Genomic DNA, 23,659 nt, shown 5'->3' on the forward strand with positions numbered 1-23,659 from the left:
TATCTCGATAAAAATTATGGTGGATATCAGCAGGTTGTATTTTGGAAAACTGACTTTTTAGGAAAGTAATATATTGGGTTAAATATTTAGAACTGGCTATGCCTACTATACACTTTTGCTACTCCTTAAGCAAGTGAAAGCAGAGATTTTTGTAAAGAGATGCATAATTACTTTTACAGGTAGATTGCCCAAATCTTCTGTGTATTTCACACTAATGTCTCTCAGTCTCCCTGAATATTTACATATGAAGTTTCTCTAATCACCGTGACCCAAAACTCTTCCAAAAATGATTTCTTCTTCTCTGAAAATGTGCTATGCTTATCACTTAGGTGCTTTCCTAAGGCTATTAATGAATCAAACAGGAAAAATCTGGCATCTTCTTGAACACAAGTAAATTAATACCTTTTATGAAGTGCTTGATAAATTTGAATTGCCATTTAATTCCACCCAGATCTCTTAACGAAGAGGGACATTACATATGTGGTGGGTTGTCAGTTTCACCACTGACTGAATAGTGTTGAGAACTATTGTGCACCCACTGCTCTGTTAAACTCTAGGAGAAAAAATTAGAAACTGCACCTTCAGTCCCATTTTACAAAAGGACATCTTTCATTCTACCCCAGACGCTTTTTCAGCTATTCTTTCTGAGGAACAGGTTCTTTATCTTTGACATTAAAATATCACCTGTTTTTCAGGTGGTTACAAGAATTAAAACTAATATATGTAAGACGTCTACTGCAATGCCTGGCATAAAGTAGAGCATAAACGGTGGCTTTTCTTTTTCCTAATTCGGTTATATAAAAAGGAATATTTTTCCCTTTTACATAATGCTGTTACTTTTCCCGGCTGAACATTGGTGGGCAATCGATGAAACCACTCAGGCCTCCTGATGGGGGCTGTACATGTTGAAACTAGATCAGGAACAACCCCCCGGGTGGGAACACATGGAACTCAATTATACTTGATTCCAGCCACACTGTCCTGTGTGGTTAGCATCAGATGACAATTTCACATTGGTATAAACAGTGTTTTAGAATATGAGAGGGTGGCTGTTCAATTCAGGAGGTCTAATTGAACCCCAACTCTTAGTCGACAGGTGGAAATCAGAAGCAGCCATTGGTAACTAGGTCACAGGCCAACCTTGCCCTAAAACGCCTGGTTTCAGCTGCCTGGACGTGTGACAAAGTGGATGACTTTTCCTTCACACTTGTTCTCAGAAACACTTGCTCCTTCTGTGCTTTTCCCTCAGCCTAGAGACATGGTTGTTAGATTAAATGAATTAATGTATGGAAAGCATGTTACAGAACAAGGCCTTGCTCATGATAAGTGGTACATGAGTGTTCGCTGTTATTACTATGTGTATTATATAAATATACATATTTTCCAAGACTCCTTTCTTCACAGGAACATAAGTTTTTGTAAGACAGACTGCTTTGATTTATTAATAAATTGACAAAATGGCAACACTACAAACCGCTGAAGTTCCACAGTGACCCTTAGTCATGTCAGTACATCTTGATTTTGAGGCCTTCTTCTAAATAGATCCTTTTCTCAAAACTCCTGAAGAAATTTGAAAAGGTGTTTTGTATGTTGATATCTGAGACCTAAATGGAGATGATGACCCTCTTTGGTGTGGGAACTTCTGATGAAAAACTAGTTTGTCATTTGTTACAAAGAGAACAGGGTCAGCTTCTTGTTTCCCGGGAGCCCTATTTAGGAAGGACAGTTTCCTCTTAGATGTATAATGCTTGGAATAATATGTCTGTTCTCTTTGTGTATGTGTGTGGGCAGGTGGTAGCTAATAGGATATTGGGCCACTCTCAAATCAGTTAAACCTTTGGCAAAGGAGAAAAAGAAAAGCTCTATTAAATAATTAAAAAACTGGTGTAATTATAGGAGAAGGAAAGGAATGTCATTTGGGGGGCAAGCTCTTAAACATTAGATGAACCAATGGGGATGAGGTCATCGGTACAGCCCCTCAAAAAATACTGTTAGTTGCCTGTCAGTTGATCAGGGTTCAGGTTACATGAGTAAAGATAGATCACAATAACAACTAATATTTAGTGAAGATCTGTTCTGTGTTCATCATTGTTCTCAGTACTCTGTAAACATTATTCTATTTCATTATTTGGCCAAACTGAAATATTTTCATAGCTAAGGAGATTCAGAGAGATTAAGTTACTTTTTGTAATATGAGAGAGAGAATATGCTCTCTAGTTTAGGAAAAGTGGAGTTTTAGTTTCTTGGAATGCAGAATGTTGTTCTTTTAGAATTCAGGCACCTCACAAATATAAGATTAATTTTTTAAATGTTCATTTAAATAATTTCCATGGCTGGCATAAATTTAAATTTGATGGCGAAAGGTCCATTACATGTATTACTATTCATTAGGCTAAATTTGCTGCCATTACTCTGCAATTTCATGTGGTTTTCCAGTGTGCTATTTTGAGGAAAGATCAAAGGATTTCTATTGAACTGATCCCATTAACCACATTAGGAATAAAGATATGTATATTGAACTCGGTGCATTTTTTAATTAAATAACTAATCACAGTCACTTAAAGGAATATATTACTTATTAGATCATATTTTTAGAGCCCGATTAGAAGATAATTTTGTGCTACATTTAAATTGGGGGTACTTATTATATAATTATTCAAAAGCGAGTTTAATTAGCCTGTAATAGCCAACACATCGCTGTTAACATGGGGAGTTTTGAGGTGCAGCCAACAAAACAGCAGTAATGAGTGCTCCATTTCTGGAAACACCTAGAGCATCTCCTGAGCAGGGTCAGACCAGAGTCAGCGGCGAGGGCCTAGCTAATCATGTAGGTGCAGGACAGGGCATCTGCAGTTTGGGCTCTGATGGGCTAGGTGGCTTTCAGTGTGTGACATGCTGGTGGAAGAACTGCTTTTTTCCATATTAATTCTCCAGACAACTGGAATAAAAATGAAATGCTGTATGGTTAAAATGGAAGAAAGACATTAGACATCATTTGTACTTTTTCCTGTTTTTCTGAGAACAGTAATGTCAAAACAAAAATTACATTGGACAACATTAAACAGACAAGGGAGATCTATTCAAGAGGATTGCAGTAGAAGGAGCCCAAAATTCAGTCTGAGCTCAATTCACGGTGAAAAACAAAACAAACCAAAACTGGAAGGTTTTTAAGAGCTGGGGTAGAGGGATCATAGACCCTAGACCTTCTGTGTTGGCTGACTGGCTTCACCCAAAGGAAGAATAAACCCTTTCCTTCAAATATCTTCAAGACTGAAGGTAGCTTTATGAGTTGGAGTAACACGTACCCGCTCAAGGTAGGCTCCTATTTTCCCCACAGAAATTGGAAGATGGGATGCTGTCTTCCTTGAAGGTTATATTTCAAAGCGAGGGCTCCTAAGTCCTTGAGAAAAGTAGTCCTGGGTTATAACACTGAAACGAAGCTTTAAAAATATTTACACGTCAGAGGTAGAGAAGGAATTTGGATTTACCAGTTTTCTAAAGTAAATGCTCTAAGGAAAGGGAGACCAGGGCCCTAGAGGCAGGAAGAAGCCTGTCTAAAGTTTGCCCAAGCCTAAGGTCTTGGTCAGTGAAGGCAGTTCCACCTTTTCAGGCAACTGATTTCCTTTACCAAAATTAGTTCCTACCAGGAGATCAGTAGAAAACAAAATAACAAACAAAAGATGGTTTCCGTTTGTTTTCAGAACACAGCCATTTTTACTTAACGTGAACTATTTTCACCTTTCTATGATTTGATAATTTTTGTTTAACATTATAATGGAGTGAATTATTGTCCCACATTGGAAAAACTTCAAGAGCATTTTGTGAGAATTGTGATATGCAACAGGGAGTGTGTATTAGTTATGATTGTAACTTCGGAGTCAGATAGAACTAGTTCGAGTTGCAGCTCTTCCTGGTCTTGGGGAAGTTCCTTAGCATCCTGTGCCAGTGAACCCATTATCCTAACTTGTAGTGAGGCCCCTCACAAGGCAGACAGATTTCCAGATCTGGGTGGAAAATAGGTATAGTCCCTTTTGCTGTTAAGAGACCCTGGGCTCTATTCACACATGTAAACTAACTGTGCTTGGCCACTTACAGTAATTACTTAGCAAATAAGTGAGTTTGCTGAGTTAGATTAAGCATTTACCTGAAAGTCCACAGGGGCTTCCTTGGTAGTCCAGTGGTTAAGACTCCGCTCTTCCACTTCAGGAGGCATGGGTTAGATCCCTGGTCGGGGAACTAAGATCCCACATGCCACACGGTGCGGTCAAAAAAAATTAAAAAAGAAAAGAAAGTTTGCAAAAAGTGCATGACTGCTAATGCAGAACCGTCCTACAGTAAGTAACAGAAAAAATCTACTCAGTCATGTGTATACCATAAATTTCTAGGCAGCCTACATATATCCAGCCTTAAAACATTAATAACCTTTCACAAGTCCTTATTAGAAAATGCTAAAATACCATAAGAGCCTTTCTAAAACGTGACGTGTCCTGTTGAGCTTTGGAAGGAGACAATGAGATACACTGCCGTGCTTTGAAGTATTCACCAACCTTGAAGGAAGAAATGCGGCATAGCTTTAGAAAAATAAAGGGTAAGTCTACTTCTTATGGAAACATGAAATGCAGGAAGAGTGAAACCATGTTTTCTTGTAATTTGTGTCCAATATCTGCGCTGATAATGAAATCGGTTTCCTGTGGAGTTTTCTTGGCATTTATTAATTACATTTCCTCAGATGGTATCAGAGGTAAAGCAGCATATTCTGAATACTGCACTACAGGGCATGCTGCCCCCGTGAAGAGCCAGTACACTTTCTTTGTTGGTTCACGTGCTTCAGAGACCAGCAAATGCTACAATAGGCTTTAGTCTGCAGGTCTCATCTCATGTCATCTGACTTGTTGGTCAGATCACTTTCATCATTAGTAGCTCCTTACCCACCCTCAGTATTATAAGAAGCCTGGCATTGGTAATAAGAAAGACAAGAGTACTTTATGAAATTACCAGGTTAAAGAAAAGGATGTATTAAAGATGCCAGTAGAGCCAGAAGCCATCAATTAAATTTAAAAATTTAGTAGAAAGAGAAGGAGCAATGTCACCACCTCTCTGAGCATACTAAAATCTTACATTTCATTGACGAGACTTTGGAAAGCAGACCGAGTTCACATCCCAGTTCAGCCACTTGCTGTGTCATCAGAAGCAAAACATTGAACCTCTGTGTACTTGACCTTTTACATCTGCAAAATGACATGAATGATGTTAAATACTCATGATGTTGTTATGCTGAAAGAGACAATTCATGTAAAGCCCTTAGTGTTGAGTCTGCCACCTAGAAACTTTGATGGTATGACTTAGCTTTTATTAGTAGTACCAGCAGATTAACTGAGGAGTCAACCATATTATAAATGGAAATAAACCTATGGCCACAGGCAAGAAGGGGAAATGTTAGTAATTGGCACTGTGGCATCTACAATAGAAAGCTTTTTAAACTCTTTCTGAATTCTAGCAGCATCAAACTTTTCTCAGTAGCCACTATGAAACTAGTAAGACAAGAGCAGTGCTTCAGTTGGATGAATGTAGGTTGCTAGGATGGGAAGAGGGCACATGTCATCTGCTATTCTTAGTTTTGGAGGAAAACAATGCAGGTCGCTGCCCCACAGAGCTTTTGAGAGAAGGAATGATTCGCTTTCCTGCGTGCTATTATAATCGGCTTGCTCTGCCTCCTAAAATATTCGGAACGCTCTGGGCTGCATGACTTAACCAGGCAGAGCCGCCACACCCCTTCCCCCAATGATGGATGGCATTTCTTCTGTATTTCCCAATTCTAGGCTGGACATGCCTCCTTCTAATGGGCTCAGTGGGGAAGCTGTCTCATCTTTCACCTGAGCTATTGCACTTTCACCAAAAAGAATGTGACTTTCCCCAACAAAAGAAAACTGAGACAGCAATAGCTTCACAACAGGAGTACAAAGATGATCACCCAAAGTGAGGAGACCCAGTTTCAAATCAGGAAAACTGCATGCTGCCCTGTTACCCAGAATGACCTGCACTTACATAAACACTATACAGAAACTCTGGGCGAGAGGCAGTGCCCCTAGGACCCAGCATACAGCTCTGCTACAGAGACTCTACTGTGGATTTCATCCAGAGTAGAACATGGAATTCCAGATCAGGGAAGGAAGGAGGCCAAGAAGAAATGACCTAACAATTTTAGAAAGAAAACCTAATCAAAAGAGTTGTTATTTCCATGATAATAAGCCCTTCTGTCAGGTATTACCAAAGAGTGGTCTTAGATGATTGATTTCTTAATACCTAAAAACATAAAGTCTCATAATAAAATTCTGAAAGAAGGAGAAATTTAATTCCCTCCAACCACGGGAGCCAGAGAGCACAGATCCATAAAGATAGAATGTTTCGCAGATAAACAGAACAAGCTCCACATGTAGCTTAACAATTAATGGCCTGAAACCACAGCCTCATAGTATAAATGGTTGTTTTGCCACCTGAATTGACAGGGCCTCCATTCATGAAAGGGGAGTCCCTGAGTACAGAGCTCCCCTTGGAGATAACGTCTGTGGTGGTCACACGGTGTGCTGTGCGTATCGCAGAGTTGTCTCATTATTGGGAAGGCTGCTGATTCAATACCTTTTGTGTGGAAGACACAGGAAATGTAACTGGACCCTCGTGTTTTTTGTTTTGTTTTGTTTTGTGTTTTTTTTTTTTTTGCGGTACACGGGCCTCTCACTGCTGTGGCTCCAGACGCGCGGGCCCAGCGGCCATGGCCCACGGGCCCAGCCGCTCCGCGGCATGTGGGATCTTCCCAGACCGGGGCACGAACCCGTGTCCCCTGCATCGGCAGGCGGACTCTCAACCACTGCGCCACCAGGGAAGCCCCCCCTCGTTGTTTTTTACATAGCACTTTATCCTCCTCAGAGCACTGGCACATTTATCCACCTGGTGGGATCCTCACAGTGACTCTGGGAGATAAATAATGGATCATCATTATGTCTCTGAAGAAAGAATGTGAGCAGAGGATAATGAATTGCTAAGGGTCACTCAGTAAGTTAGTGGCAGTGCCTGGACTAGAATCTAAAAAAATTCTTTTTTACCACTTTGCTATGCTTTCCTAAGATTCTGTGGGAATGCAAACTCCTTTTACTGGAAAGGACAGCTAGATGGCCGGAGGTGTGGTGGAATGTGGCTGGAAGAGGTGGAAATGGATAGCTGCTTAGAAGAGAGGCCTAAAGGGTTCAGTTCTACAGGGAAGGGAACATTTGGGAATACTAACAAATTCTTTTACAGTCGTAAGTGCCAACACGTTGAATGTATGAAACTGTAGTAGCCACAGACACACCTGAGCTTGAATTCTGGCTATGCCACTTGGGAAGCATACCTAGCATAACCTCTTTGAGACTCAGTTTCCTTTCCCATAAAGTCATGATAACAACGACAGAGTTGTTATGAGGAAAAAATTAAATAATGTATGTAAAGTGCACAGCCCAGAGCCTACCATATAATAATAATTCAGTAAAGGTTACAGTTGCTAACTAAATAAAATAAGAAAAAATGTTCAGCCTTGCAGTGAGTCAGAAGGCATAGTAGCCGTGTTGGGCATCAGAGGACAGTTAAGTCACATGAAATTATATCTACTAAGGGTAAATCCGTGTACCATTTGGGAGGAAGTGAACAAAGGGGGTTTTAATAATGCAATACATTTAAGTACGTTAATCCCAAGGTATTATGAAATCTTCCCTGGAGCTCTGCAGAAGCCTGATTTTACCTATAAATTATGAGAAAATAAAGGTGACTGTAGCAACTTCTGTCAGAGAGTTGGAAGGAACGCAGCAATATTCACATGCGCACACGCATGTACACACACTCACATACACACACTCCTCATTATTCCAGCTATAATCATAGTGACACCTTTGTCTTCCTATAAACCAGGTTCCCCTCAAATTCCTGGTTCCAGTCTTGAGGATTCCTTGGAATGAATCCCCTGGTTTGTGTAAAGAGCGACTGTTCAACTTTCTATATGTAAAAAAGTAAAATACATCTTAAGAAAAGTGACTTCTGGGTGTATGTATTTCTGGGTGTTTTAGTCAATGCCCTCCCAGAAAAAGAAGCTATTTTGCTATCAAAGAGTTTAGTTGAGTAGAAATCAATAACGGAGAGTATCATCTCCATTTCAAAATATAGCCCCTCTAGCGTTTTCTGAAATGTGGTACATTTTGATGAAAAGCACATGTAGAATCCCCACACTCCCCAGCTTTGAAACTGACTTTCTCAATTATTGCCTATATGGCCTTTCTTCTACTTGACAGTTATGGAAAGTTTGACCTGACTGATGAGACCCTTTTCAACTTTCTCACTCTAATAGCAACAGGAATAAAAAATACCCTAGAAACTTCTGCAACTGCTCTGCTGAATTTGAGAAAAGAGCTCCAAATTAGCTCTCAACTATTTGTAGTGCTGTGGGTATCAGATAAGGTCAATATAAGTAAGGCACCCAAACAAATCAAACTGAAGACTGCTAACTTGGTGGACTTTAAATAACTTAGTGCTTAGTCACTGGAATTAAGCAGCCTATAACTGGAGGCATAGGGAAAGTAAATGCGGATACAATACTTGCATTGATGCACACTGATCCCAATTCACTTAGGCAGAGAGGTGCTTTCTGGCTTAATTAAATAAATACCATCTTTACTTCTTTTATTGAAGATGTTATAGGAGGTGGGAGTTAGGAAAGTATTGAGGTAAAAGTATTTTATAAAGATGTATGTAATTACCATCAATGTTTTACCCACTTGTTTATTACCTTTACTCAAAACTTTGAAATCAAAGATCTCTGACATTTTCTTAATGGCTATATCCACCCCAGTCCACTCCTGAAAATTTATGAACTTACAAAAATCTCTTCCTCTAATCAGTCAGAAAACATACATTTTGCAGCTCATGTGTTCAGCCTTCATTAGATGTTTGGAGGTGAGGGAATTGGTGGAAAAGAGAAATAGAGTCACAGGACACTATCAAAGGACTAGCAGTCTAGTCTGGAAGAGAAGAAACAGCCCAATAGAAATGAAACATGGAAGTAAGATTTCACAATAGTGTAGGATCCATACTAAAATGGTTGATGTAATATGTGGTTGAGAGAAGATTGGGATAAAGATGGATTTTCTCCAGGTTCTCCCATATGTCTTCTTGATTCTGTTCTTGCCAGCTTGAGGCCCTCCTATCTCACATCTTCCTTCTTGAGAAATCCTTGATGGCTTTCCAGGGTTCACACTGGAAGGCGTGGATCCTTCTCCTCCTTTAAGGCTCATTCCAAATAACTTCTACTGAGACTGCCCTTTGCTGATGACCTGTGTAAAGCCTCCCCCTCATTATTTTCTTAGCATCCAATTTTTGTGCCTTCTTGTGTTATTGAACTTTTTAAGTTTAAAATTGTCCTGTTTGTTTTCTTATATTTTCTGTTTTATTTCAAATATACTGAAAGTTCTAAGAAGGTGGAACCCATGGCTGTCTTATGTATGTTGTTATGAACACCTTATATGGTACCTGGTAAATTGTTGTGACTTAATACATATTTGTTGAAATTTTTTAATTAATTTTTTCTACTTGATTTTATTTTTTCCTTTTTTCCCATCTCCATTCATTAACCAATGATAACAGCTTGGCATGCATCTTTCACCATGTTCCTAGGAACATATATAAATATAGGGTCGTTTTTCTCTCTTGCCATAGAAAAATAGAAGCACACTCTATGAATTAAATTTGGTTTTCTACTTTCTAATGTATTATGGACATCTTTTAGGTCAACAGAATTTTCTGTAATTCCTATTTTTAACTCTGTTAAAATTCTAGGCTATAAGTGTGCCATAATTAAGGGTGTCCAATAAATTTTGCAATTATGGCTGAATAAGTTATTCAACCATAACCCTGTTAACGAGCATTTAAGTTGTCCTTTTTTCTTTTCTCCTCGAAATGTGATAACAGGCATCCTGTATTTATATATCTGCATGCTGGTGTATTTAATTCTTTAGACTATATTCTCAAACTGAGATTGCTTGATTAAAATATGTGTATACTTTTTAACTTTACTATTGTAAATTTCAAACATATAATAAATTAGAAGGCATTGTATAATGAACTCACATCCACCCATCAGCCAGCTGCAATTTAATCCTTTTAAATTTTGATAGATGTTACTAGATTACTTTCTAAAAATTATTGAGGAATTCATATTCTCACCAGCACAACTGTCTGTTTCCCAAGCAAATGTTCTAACCAAATTGTCACTATTTCTTTAATTCTACTTTATTCCTCCAATATTGTTGGCCAAAAAAAAAAAAAAAACCCTCCTTATTTTACTTTGACTTCCATTCTAGTGAAATTGAGCATCTTGTCCTACATTCATCACCCGTGTAGATCTTCTATCCTCCACTTGCTTGTCTCTATTTTTGTCCATTTTTCTAGTGGGTTTTTGCCTTTTTCTATAGCAATTGATACATGCTTTGTAGATTTTATAGGTGTTAACTCTTGGTTTGTTGTATGTACTACAGATATTTCTCCTCTCCTTTCTCTTCTGCATTTTCGCTCTGTTAGTGACACCTTTTTCCACGTAAAATTGTTATTATTTATGGAGTCAAATGTGATTATCTTTTGATATATGGCTTCATTCCATGGTCTATGATCTATGTAAGTTTCAGGTCCACCTTCAAATTTCTTCTCACTTTCCCCCAAAACTCAATATGCTGCCACCACTCTGGCGTTCGTTTAGTTCCTGAAAAGCAAACTCCTTTCTTCCTCAAGGTCGTTCCACATGCGGTTCCTACTGATTAGAAGATTCTTCTGCCCACTTTTCACTGGCCTACTCTCCACTGATTTTCCACATCTCAGCATAAATGTTACAATCTCAGAAAGATCTATCTGACTCCCAGTCTAAATCAGAAACCTCTGTTCTACTCCTGCATGGTACTTACATTTTCCTTCATTACACATGTTCCGGTTATTGCTTTAAGCCTAACTGTGTGATTTTTGTTGTATGTCTCTTTCCCTCATTATATTTCAGGGTCCATGAGGGCAGACGTCAAGTGTGTTTGGTTAACTCCTCTACTCCCAGGACCTAGTATAGTCCCTGGAACATAACTATAGCTCACCATATAATTGATTGACAGCAGGAGTGAATATTCTGAGCGAACACATCACAAAAGATGGAGCATTTAAGCTAAGTCTTGAGAAATAAGTAATATTCAGCCAGGCTAGAAAAAAAAGGGCATATGAGTCAGGCATGAAGGTAGAACTTTTATTGGTGTATGGGAACTGGGAGATGGCAATAAAATAATGACTGTCACTTTCTTTGAGAGAAATGGAAGACAAACTTGAGTAGGTAGCTGCAGCCAGACCGTGAAGAGCTGTGAGAACAGTAGTCACATTGGTACTTTAGTAAGCACCATGACAATTTCACGGATTCTAGTAAGACCTTATGGGCACAATGACCATGTAAAAAGTCTATGAAGCTTGTAGATGACTAAGCTGTGGACACAGAGCCATGATCTTATGGCTTCCCTCAGAGATGAGGGAGAATGTGTTCTTCTGTCTCTTTATTTTCAGTGTCATCAGTGTCACGTGTGATGTGATTGTCCATTGCCTTTTCTGTTCCGTGTGGTACCATCTGAGGTAGCAGCTGTCCTAGTTGGTACTCCCTGTCCTCCAGGCACACTATGAATTTTTCTGTGTTTTGCACCCCTCCTCATGCAACGCCTAGATATCTGGTGAAGAAAATGATCCTCTCAATCCCACAGCGGTGGCCCCTGCATTTCCCTTCTCACACGTGACTTGGTGGCTTTGAAAGTAGCAGAGGAAAATGTTAGTCCTGGCAGCCAGGCAGGTAGTAAAGGCTTATTGATTTCCAAGTTCTATCTGAATCTCCTTTCTGAATCTCCAATGGATTGGGTAGGGGTTGAGATGTATCAGGCATGACCTCCTTCAAGCCATTTGTTTGACCTGCAGTAGCAAACATCAAAATGTGCAGGACATGGGTGGAGCTGGCGAGCAGGGAAGGATTTGAAACATTCGGCATTCAGTCATTCATCACCTCTCAGAAAACCACAGTGTGAGTCGAAATGAATGCATATCATATAAATCACTGCCTACCTGCTTTCCTGCAACTGTGGTACTTAAATGTGCATTCTTATGAGTGATTACATCATAATTGTTTCTTTTGGCCTATGTTGTATTGAAACACAAAAATGAAAATAATAATCATTTTCTTTTTTGGTGATGGGGAAAATAATTGTGCTAATCTCAATTCACAAATACCACAGGAGCCTACAATTCCAATTTTCTTTTCACAGTATTAGTAAAATTGGGTACTGGAAAAGTCAAATCTTCCTTTATAAATCTGAAACCATTTTTAAGGCTAGCTTAGAATTATAATAACTTCCACATCTATTAAGACACAGTGCAGAACTATGGTCTGATGGGATCATTTTAGGCAATTCTTTTTCTTCATTGGGGTGGAGACAGATGTTAAATTGATTCCTTTTAATCTATGATAAAACCAGAAAGACTGGTCAAAGACTTTTTTTTTTTTTTTTTTTTTTGTGGTACGCGGGCCTCTCACTGTTGTGGCCTCTCCCGTTGCGGAGCACAGGCTCCGGATGCGCAGGCTCAGCGGCCATGGCTCACGGGCCCAGCCGCTCCGCGGCATGTGGGATCTTCCCGGACCGGGGCACGAACCCGTGTCCCCTGCATCGGCAGGCGGACTCTCAACCACTGCGCCACCAGGGAAGCCCAAAGACTTTTAAGTGAGAAAAAAAATTCAGTAAATGCATCTTTCCAATAGTTTCTTAAAAGGATTATTGTAAGGCAGGTGGTCTAATAATTTTAGGATAGCAGAATGATATATGTTGAGCATAATGTTTTATGACCCTTTATCTACCCCTCTTGGTCTGAAATATATAGCTCAAGTTCCATTTTTTTTTATCATTGGTATATTTTATTCTTTATTATTTCTTAATATTGGTAATCTCTTACACTTCTTTTTTTTCTTAAAGCTTAAAGGCTGAATTTTCCTTGTTATCAGTATATAGTGAAACTCTTGCATCATTCTGATGTGACAGGGTCATGGCTGAGGATGTACCTGTACACTAACAGTCTATATTGAAGAAATAAAACCAGCAATACAAATGTCCTGGAAACAACATTCTCACCCTGCAAAGCTAAGTTTGGAAACAACATAAATATAATAAGATTACAGTGAAAGAATAGCTCACCCAAGTATACAAAATAGTTTCATAAAAGTGACAATTTGAGCGATAAAAAGAACATCTGATGACATGGTTATTGCCTTGGTAAACTCGTCATCGGAAATACAAGGTCCCACCGCTCACCGAACCCTCATTTTATGTAACAGGAATTAGGATTTTAAGCATCGTTTCACGTGTAAAACATTATGTAAAAACATAAATCAAGAGCAGGTTTGCTTTTTAATAACAATATTTGGTTACTATGTTTCTAATCTCAGAATGGAAAGAAAGAATAACTAAAGGATGTCAGATGCTTTCCATTGCACAGTGAAACCTCTTTGGAAAAATTCATTAATATTCAAAAATTTACCTTTCAAAAATGCAGAGTTATTTTAGAACTTCAGTTGTGAATCATCTTGCTGAGTCAATGAGGGCTTTATTCTCCCGTGTGCACAGACTGTGGTTATGACCAGACACAATCAAACAGTGGCAAACTGGTAACTATAGGCTCCAGTGCAAAGCTGAACGGCCTAATGTGCTCACCTTCCCTGCTTCATAATCAAAGTTTTCTGAAATTGGTAATAAAACATTTGATAAAGCATACAATTTTATTCTTAAACAAATTTAGAAAGTTAAATTTTAAAATAAAGCAAACCAATGTAAAGCACCAAGGCTGTGTTCTAATGAAATAATCACATTGAGACCTGTTTTTTTTTTTTTTTTTTTGCGGTACGCGGGCCTCTCACTGTCGTGGCCTCTCCCGTTACGGAGCACAGGCTCCGGACGTGAAGGCTCAGCGGCTATGGCTCACAGGCCCAGCCGCTCCGTGGCATGTGGGATCTTCCCGGACCGGGGCACGAACCCGTGTCCCCTGCATCGGCAGGCAGACTCTCAACCACTGCGCCACCAGGGAAGCCCGCCATAGGGACAGTTTTAAAGTGTGATGTGAAATCAGGAACTTGGCAATAAGTTTTGTCCCTCATTGAACACCCGGCTGAGTAATGTACCAACTCGAAGAGGCAGAGTCCTGACCCCCGCTGGCCTGGCCTTCCTTTACTGAGTGGGGAGGGCCACACCAACTGTGCTCTCCGAGGGCCACCTAGAGGGATACCAAGAGCTGGGGGAGGGATGCAGAGAAGAGGTAGGGAGGGGGAAGAAGTAGGAGAAAGAATAGGCAGGAGCATGGAGTGGGTGACCAAGGACCAAAGGAGCTGGTAAGAAGTAAGACTTGGCACGTGGTCCTCTCCACTCTGTTGTATAGCCAGTTGTGTCTCTTAAACATGTTTGTTCTATGGTATTTCTTAACTGGATCTATATTAGTTCCTATTTGGGGAAATCATGTTCTTTCACAGATACAGTGCCAAGGACTATCAAAAATAAAGAAGGAACATACATCAGGACGATTTCTTTTTCTGTGGTGGTAGTTTTAAAATAACTATTCAGCAAGTTTAAGGATAAGTTAAAATTTTAAATATTTCACTTTTTAACTTTTTTGTGCAGAGCAACAAATGGGTTTATTATTCTTTTTATGTGACAAGGCCCTGGAATCTGTCTTTTACCCTTACTGTGCATTCTTTACAATGAATTATTACCTGATATGAGTAAACTGGTTTAGGGTATCATGTGGAAATATGTTAATAACTGTCCTAGTACCTGAGAGACTATTCCTTTCTAAGTAATCAGAGAAATAATTTGACAGTGACAAACAAGAAAATTCGTAGAGCTAGCTTATAATATTCTTGATAAATCTGGGCCAAAGCAGGCCATATGGAAAATTAGAGACCATCAGATCTTGCCAGATATTTGAGAGAGAGAGAGAGAGAGAGAGAGAATTAAAATAAATTTTTATCTGTCCTTAAGATAACACTATCTGTACACAAGTCCCAGAAATATTTCCATAGCCATTTGGCTGAGAAGTGCCTTATATGAAAGAGGTTATAACCCTTGTGACAGCCTTTTGTCCTCACCACTATTATCAGTAGCTTTCGAGTCATTTAGGCAAAAATCGAAGGCCTTCATATTGCCATTAAGGTGTGCACGTGCACTTTCCCCACATGTAGTAGACCTACCACTACCATTCTTTCTCTCTGAGGGGTATGTGATGACTGGCATCCTTCAGTAAAATGAAGATAGAATTACATGGGAAATTTTTGATTAAGTAAAATAATCTATTATTACAGTGTTCACATAAACTATGTGTAATCCATGATGATATTTTTTATTTTATGAATCATTAAAATAGGGTATATAGGCCTAAACCCTTAGGATATTTCATCTACTCTACTTTTTTTCTTTTCTTTTTGCTAGCCAGCTAGCCTGAAGTGAAAGTATGGGTGGAGCTGAATACTTGCCCATTTCCAGTTACACCGATAATATGTAAATGCCTTGTCTTATTCTTTGCCCATCATCAGTCGGTCCTATTGAAGCTTTCCATTGATCTGGGCTCCTTGTACCTCTGAGCCCCATGTGATGAATAGGCTACATTAGCTTAGTTTTATTTACAAATCACTTAACTTTTGACTATTCAGAGACTTACTGCTAATTTATACCTGTTCCATTCTTTCAGCACCTCTCTTATATTCTCTTTTACCTGTTTTTTTAAGTATTCTCATCACTGCTACAACAAAGAAATGGAGACAGAGTGAAAGTAACATTTAGTTAATTTGTTTTTTAGCACTGCTGAGAAAAAAACACTTGTAGATTTTTAAAAATTATTTAGAAGGTCTTGATTTATTTTACTAGGAAGTGTAAAGAGAATGCAAAATACTCAAATCCATGAGATATAATAAGAATTGCTTATGGAGGTTTCTGATTAAATTCCTTTCTTCATATTGTCATGAATGGTGAAGAGATGACTGTATTTTTTAATAAAAAATATTAACCAAATTATATAAGAGGGCATTTAGCCTTTTTAGCCATTTATGCTATTATCTACATTTAAATTAATATGAAATTCCTCAGAGATTTTTCAGTGATCATCAAAATAAACCATTAATGACAATCAATATGGGAACCACATTTATAATTCATGAAAATAATTACATTTCTCTAGCCTTTTATTGCACATCTGGGAGAGATGTCCCATTAACCCTTAAGTGTATAAATACTTCTGATCTTAGCACAGAAGTTAAGAAAATTATCACTTAGCTTTCAGATTGGAAGCATAAACAGAAAAAAAAATTGTTAAATAATCAGTTAGGTATGGAAGCAACCGCATATTCCAAACAGACCTAAAATAATATCTGTGGTGGTTATTAATTTTTAATGTGAATTAGGGGAAAAAAGGGATAAAATGTTTCATCATTGGGTTTGTGGAGGGTTTTTTTGGTAGGCTAGTTTTATGATATTTAGAATCTTTGTTTATATATGGGTTACAGAGCTGTTTCAGGCCTGCATGCGAAGCAACCTTTTGGCTGGAGTCGCAAAAAAGACAAGTATTTTCCTTAAACAGGAGGCATTTCTCAAATGGCTCTATGGCAAAATGGAAGCGTTTGAGGCTTTGCTTTGGTCTTTGTAATCTCATTCTGGTTTTACCACCAGTTTGGCTTTGGTGCACTCCTTCTACAGTTGTGAAAACATATCAGAACTATCTGAGCTGATAAAAATAAAATTAAAATTCTTTGGTAAGATGGTCCATTTACAATACCAATTCCTAAATGGAAAAAAGAGGCCATATATATTCTTAGTTTAGAAAATGTAAACCCTGCATTGCATTAAAACTCTCAAGTCTGACTATCATGAGCTATACGATTAGGATTTTTTCTCCATTCTCCCCGTTCTTTTCTGACAGACAAAGTGAGGTGATTATGAAAATGTGTTTAAAATGAAAGCATTCCATCGGGTGTGGGGAAATGATTTAGGTAATATTTAAATAAAACCCCTTTTCCAGCTCTTGAGAGACCATGGTAAAAGAGTGTTCCACAAAATGAGCAAGTACAAAGTTGTCATTTAGTGAAGGTTAGCAGCTGAGCTAATTGGCAGACTTCGGCAAAGGTGACTGCATTTGAGAGAGAAAGTGCTGCTTTTGGCTTGTCACATAGTGACAGAGTTCCTGCAGCAGGTTCTGTTCTTCTTGAGAGGAAATTAATTTCCTGTAATCAAATGCTGTGGATTATAGTCTTTGTCTCCTTCTGCCTCAGCCACAGAAGCAACTCCAAGGCTTTTTTATTCAACAACGTTACATGAGCTTTTGTAAAACAAGCAGGGATACATTCAGCATACGAGGGTTTTACCTGCTACATTTTGTAGCTCCAGAACAAATGGCTGCTTTGAGACTGAGAGCTATTCCTTTGTAAGTGACTATATTTGTAAGGCTTTATTTGGGGAATGAAAGTGACGGCAAGAAACCCACATTTAGGCAGATGAAATCTTGGTGATGTTTGAAAATCGAATTACAAAGCAGCATAGTGCTATATGGTAGGAAAATGATTCCCAGTAACTAATAGGAACTTCTGTAGAAATATTAAAAAAAAGGGACTTCCCTGGTGGTCCAGTGGTTAAGACTGTGCACTCCCAATGCAGGGGGCACGTGTTCAACTCCTGCTCAGGGAACTAAGATCCCACATGCCGCATAGCACGACCAAAAAGGAAAAAGCCCTCTTGCTTAGCCACCCGGAGCACCGTTGAAGAGTTTAAGGGTTAGTGGGTATAAAAAAGAAATCCCCCTCCCTATCGGGGAGGGGGGGAATATATATATATATATATATATATATATATATATATATATAAAATTACTAGTGATAGTGAAATAAAAGTACCATTTTAGCTTTCTTGAACTGTTCAGTTTCTGGTGTGTGTATATATACACACACACACCTTCCACATATACACACTATTTATGCAATCTTGAGATTATTTAAGTTCATGATGCATAATTTACAAAGAACAACATTTTGAAAGTTATAGCATTTTTAATTCATTACATCTGAAAAGTTATCTTTTTTCTGTAAGACAAGGGAGAGGATGGAGATTCAGACAAAGAGAGAAAACACAATCAATCCTTAGAGAAAAATGACCTGTGATCAGAGATGGGATAGAATCTTATCTCTCTACAGCTCCTTTTCTTTTAAATTCTTTTAAATAATAATAAATTTATTACGTAGAGGAAGAGAGCCGCTCCTCCCTCCTGCTATCTATAAACTAAATCCCAGGACTTTTCTCCCCATCTGTGGTCAGTTTCAGTGCCCAACTAGGCCTTGGAGAAGATAGTAATGCCCCCTGTGATCCATTTCTTGTACCCAAGGAAGAACTTTATACTTTGGAAAGATTGAATGAGGGTTTGTCAGTTAAATAAAAGTGGGGCAGCCAGTCCTTTATTTATGATCATCTACTAGGTACTGAATTTTGACTCAAAACCAGTCTAGATGGTCTTTAAAGCATTTTAAAATATTTTCTTACTTTCTCCTCTCAAATTTAGTTTCGGTGATCACTCAACCACTGCCAGTGAATGAATAACATACACACATACTGATATGAACAAATAAACCTCCAACCGAAAAGAAAATTAGTCGTTTTCGTTTGTAAAATTGTGACTAAAATAACACTTTTAAAAGTAGGCAATTAGACTATTAAAAGTGCCTGGGTTATCTTTTTGTTCAACACTGTATTCATTGCAATAGGAGGCACTACAATTTCTGAAGTAATCCTAAATTTAGCTATCTTGTTTCAGTCTAGACTGAACCGTAAGCGTTTTGTATCAATATCAATTCGATTCTTAAAATGATAAACTCTGATATTATCGGGTAGAGTCATTATGATGTTATGACTTTATTCTCCGTGTTGGGTTTATTGTTTTTCACATAACACATCAACATGCCCTTTAGAACTACATGGAGCTTATTGGGAGCTACACTTCCAAGAACCTGTTAACAAAATCGATCTGTGAAAAAGAAAAGATGGCAACAGATCTCTGTCGCAGTGCTTTGATTCACAGTCCCTCGTTTTTAGTGACCAAGAGGAATAGGAATTGCTCCATTTAGCAACAGTATCCTTTTTCTAGAGCAGTCGATGCTATTCCATTAGGCCTGGAAATAGACGGTAAATGTAGCTCTCTGGCATTCGGGAAACTCCATAATCACTTGGTGTTTTTTTTCCCACCCTCTTTCCTACAGCCAACCCAACCCGGGCAGGCGGGAGAGAGCCATACCCAGGCTCAGCAGAAGTGATTCGGGAGTCCAGCAGCACCACGGGCATGGTTGTGGGGATCGTAGCCGCTGCCGCCCTGTGCATCCTCATCCTCCTCTACGCCATGTACAAATACAGAAACCGGGATGAAGGCTCATACCACGTGGATGAGAGTCGAAACTACATCAGTAACTCAGCACAGTCCAATGGGGCTGTAGTAAAGGAGAAACAACCCAGCAGTGCGAAAAGCGCCAACAAAAACAAGAAAAACAAGGATAAAGAGTATTACGTCTGATCCCAAGATCTGAAAAGGACCCTTGTATAGAAATAGTCTTCATTTTATCTGAGACATAATATAAACTTATTTACTTTCCTTTTTATGAAGCACATAAAAAAGAAGACAGGGAATGCAATCAGGAAGGAAAGACTGTTTTTAAAAAATAAAAACAAGTATCTCATGCTCTTGTTTCTCCAAAAAAGAAAAAAAAAAAAAAGCAGAGGTCAATAAATTCCCTAACATCCACAGTGTTTTAATTTACTCTGCCTGTCTTTATGTTGCTGGAACATTTCTAAAAGACAGTGGTGATCGCACGCATTCATAAAGCAAAGGAGTATTACAACATCGGGAGGCACAACACAAAAACAACACAAAACACAACACAGAAAAAGAAGCTACCTGTGATCCCGGATTTAGCCAAAGTGCTAGCACTTTCCCGAGAAGTCAATTAGTCTGATTGCCAGAGAAGACTGTCATTTTGAGTGACTCGACCTGCAAACCTTTTCAGAGTTCGTCACCTGGCACAACTGGAGCAGTGGCTGGAACTTGCACTTGAAACAAAGTGCTGGCTTTTTTGAAGACTTGTGTAGGAACACATTCAAAAAGCCCCCTTCTGGTTGTGAGGGCAAAAAAACAAAGTATGGAGGCCTTATTTTCAACAATGTGAAAGATAAGGCACATTTTCACACTAAAATTTCAAAACAGAAAGAAAAAAACAAGAGGGTATAGATGCAATCATTGGGAAATTTTCATGCACGCTTAATATGTTATTACATGTGTTTATATAAAATCCATCTCTGTGTGCTTTCTGGACTGTGATAAGTGACGTTTTATAGCCTGTTGTATAGAAAATGCAAAATATATCTCTGCTCTTCAGCCATTTTTGGTAAATTCAATGTTATAAGTGTTGCTAACTATAGGGAGTTTTATGACATCAGATCAACAATTATTTCAGGGTTTTCTTTTTTTGCCACCATTATAAATTGCCACAATTACTTACTTTTTTAAAAAAAATTTACAATGTAGTGTTTATTCTAAGGAAGATATGTATGAATGTATATAAAAAGACTCAGCTACTTTTTTTTCCTTACATGTACAGCCTTCATTCTGTTGCAGTTAAGTTTTAGTATTTGTATGAAAGGTGTGATTTAGAAGGTAAACTATATACATATAATCTTCTTTGCTCCCCCAGATACTCACATTTCCCACATACATTCCTCATTCACGATCACAAATCTGCGCACGCACACACACCCACACACACGCACACACACGCACACACAAATCCAGAGGAATCCATCAGATAGGATGGAAGACCCAGACGTACATGTAATAGCAAATATTTACTGACAAGTTGAAAAGCAGAAAGGAAGATCATTGTGCCAACATATTGATGACAAATGGGGTGATTTGCTTCATTGAGATCATGCTCCCGGGAAACCTCCAGATTTTAGTCCCTAATGAAATGGAACCCTTCCTTATCAAATAGACTATCGATGGTATATTGCTGCATGAATATGAACCACTAGGTGGGCAGGTATGGAAGCAAAATTGGTTGATCTACACCTTAACCCTGGCTGCTGCAAATGAAAACCTTTTGTCCAATAAAATTATATATATATATATATATATATATATATATATATATATATATATAGTCTCTGAACCTGACGTGCATGATAAACATTTTTGGAAAGTAAACACTTTCTCAACTAAGAAAGTATTTTCAGTAATTTTTGATTCTGTACTACTACCCATTTAAGAAAATCATTATTTGTTGATTATAGACTATAATTTAACTTTTCTGGTTTTACATATATATCATTAAATATAGTTTTAGTTTAACACACATTAAGTAGTAGAAATGTATAGATTATTCACTTGTTTTTGCATATTGTTTCAATGATGTTCATAGCAATAAATTATTAGTATGAGAAGGAAATGCAATATTAGATTGGAAGGTGATGCCTCAGTAAAAATTGGTCGCATTACTTTAACATCTCCTAAAAGAATGATATTAGATTTCATGGAAGAGAAGAATACTTTTACAATTAGCTTTAATCAGAAAAGGCAAAAAATGCAAAACATCTTCTGTGATACTTCAGTTGATGAAAAAAGCCAAGACGTGGCCTGGATTTCAGACATACAGCACCTTAGATATATGTATAATTCATAGCAAATCACCACCATCTATGGTTGCCAAGTAATTGCTCTATATGAAAAGTCTTAAAGGGTTTTCATGACCCAGAAAGTAGAGGTATAAAACTAAAATTTATTATCCATTACTTGTGTTTCAGATTTTCTTCTTTTTTAATTTGCCAGGTTAAAGGATTCATAAGTAGTTGTTGTTTTCCTCTCATCCAGTCTTACTCAGGGAGAGCCAGTGAAATAGAAGGTAAATATAAAACCACTCATTTACATCTTGAGATTTAAAAAAAAAATGGTTGCTTTTCCATTTGATCTACTGAACTTGAACTAGTTTCCATCTGGGAAGATTCTAAATTGTGATAGAAAATAACTTAAATAATGGTATTTTTAAGCAGTATATCTCTGAAGCATGTTGTTTGGAATTGATTTCAGTGTTTCTTTCCAGCATAAATTTTAAACTTTCGTGCAATATTGTCGGTAAAAATATTTCTAATGTTATTGGCCTACACAAAATCTAGCATTTTTTTTTTCTTTTTTTCTTCTTTCTTTCTTTGTAAATGGGGAAAGAAAAGAGAGGAACACGAGCTAGGGAGAGAAAAGATATGAATAAAATCCCAAGTATCTTCATACCAAATGTATCAGGGTTCCATGCATAGTTGGCAGTTAATAGAGGATTTAACACTACCTGGCATAAATTTGATTACATCTCTAGACTGTAACTTTTCTGATTGAATATGCTTCTTTTTTATCCATGTAATGTGTTGCCTTTAAAAAAAAAATACTACAATAATGTGTGAGGTGGTCAATCCCTAAGATATCAAAGAAAGGCCACATGACCCTACCCTTCTAGTGCTTTGTGTGATTGGGTACCTAAGGGTTTTGTTTTGTTTTGTTTTTCTGTTGCAAGGCCAACTTATCCATTATTGGAAATGCTAAGCAAGTGGAATTTACTGTTTTGTTAATAAAATATTTCTTAATACAACTGTGGATTTATTGATTTTTTAAAAGTAATTGCAACACCCCTTGGGGACAAAGTGGCACCATAAGGAAGACTGCATTTGAAAGGAAAACCCATCCTTAGACAAGCAGAGGAAGAATACCAACTCTGTTTTCTGGATTTTAGTATTCATTAAGCACCTCTACATTGATACACTTAAAGATACAGCCACTAAATGTACTTTTGTTTACATCTGTTCATCTTACTATGTGTGAAACCACAAACTCATACATGAACATGCTGATTTCATAAATATGGTTTTCTCTATAAAAAGCAATGTAATTCAGGTTAAGTAAATTTGTGATTAAATTTACCTAGTTGTGATTTCTCATTTCTAGGCTCCTATAGCTTCTACTCATTGTTTCTAATTCTCTTTGTGCAAAACAGAATGTACCCCATATTCCACATGACAACCATTCCAATATTGTTATCCCCCTTCCATATTTGCCTGGGTTTTCTCTTCTTCAATCTTAACTTTCTGGTTTCCCTTGGTCATTACTTAAGTTATATGGATGCTAAAGTTCTCATAATCTTAATACCCTTCTTTTGAACCTCTGTTCTTCTCAAAATGTGATACAAAAATGACCATAGTGTTTTTAAGACCAAATTATAATGGGTTTATCTCCTTCCTTGATTTGAAGTTTATTCTCTATAATACTAACACTTAAGGTTTCATTTTTTAAAGAAAAATCTTGTAATACTTATTTCAATTATAATGAATTTGCGATCAACTACCATCATCAGATTTCTTTCCATGACAAGTTTCCTTTAACTTGTACTTATGAAATTGGTTATTTGATTTAAATGCAGGACTCTGTATCTATCCATGAGAAATTCATTGTATTGTATTGATTGTATTCAGTTCAGTTGTAG

At 37.8% G+C, this 23,659-nt stretch overlaps 1 protein-coding gene across 27 annotated transcripts in view; it reads left to right on the plus strand.

Moving 5' to 3' along the window:
* The window catches only part of NRXN1 (neurexin 1), a 1,124,566-nt gene extending 1,101,795 nt beyond the window's left edge, over window positions 1–22,771 (plus strand). For all 27 annotated transcript variants that reach the window (XM_049695935.1, XM_049695948.1, XM_049695934.1 and 24 more), the window contains one exon: window positions 19,352–22,771. In XM_049695935.1, coding sequence (XP_049551892.1) covers window positions 19,352–19,659 — 308 coding nt within the window. In that variant the 3' untranslated portion in view covers window positions 19,660–22,771. The remainder of the gene's footprint in view (window positions 1–19,351) is intronic.
* The last annotated feature ends 888 nt before the right edge of the window (window positions 22,772–23,659 follow it).

Source organism: Orcinus orca, chromosome 13, assembly GCF_937001465.1.
Source record: "Orcinus orca chromosome 13, mOrcOrc1.1, whole genome shotgun sequence".
Lineage (NCBI taxonomy): Eukaryota > Metazoa > Chordata > Mammalia > Artiodactyla > Delphinidae > Orcinus > Orcinus orca.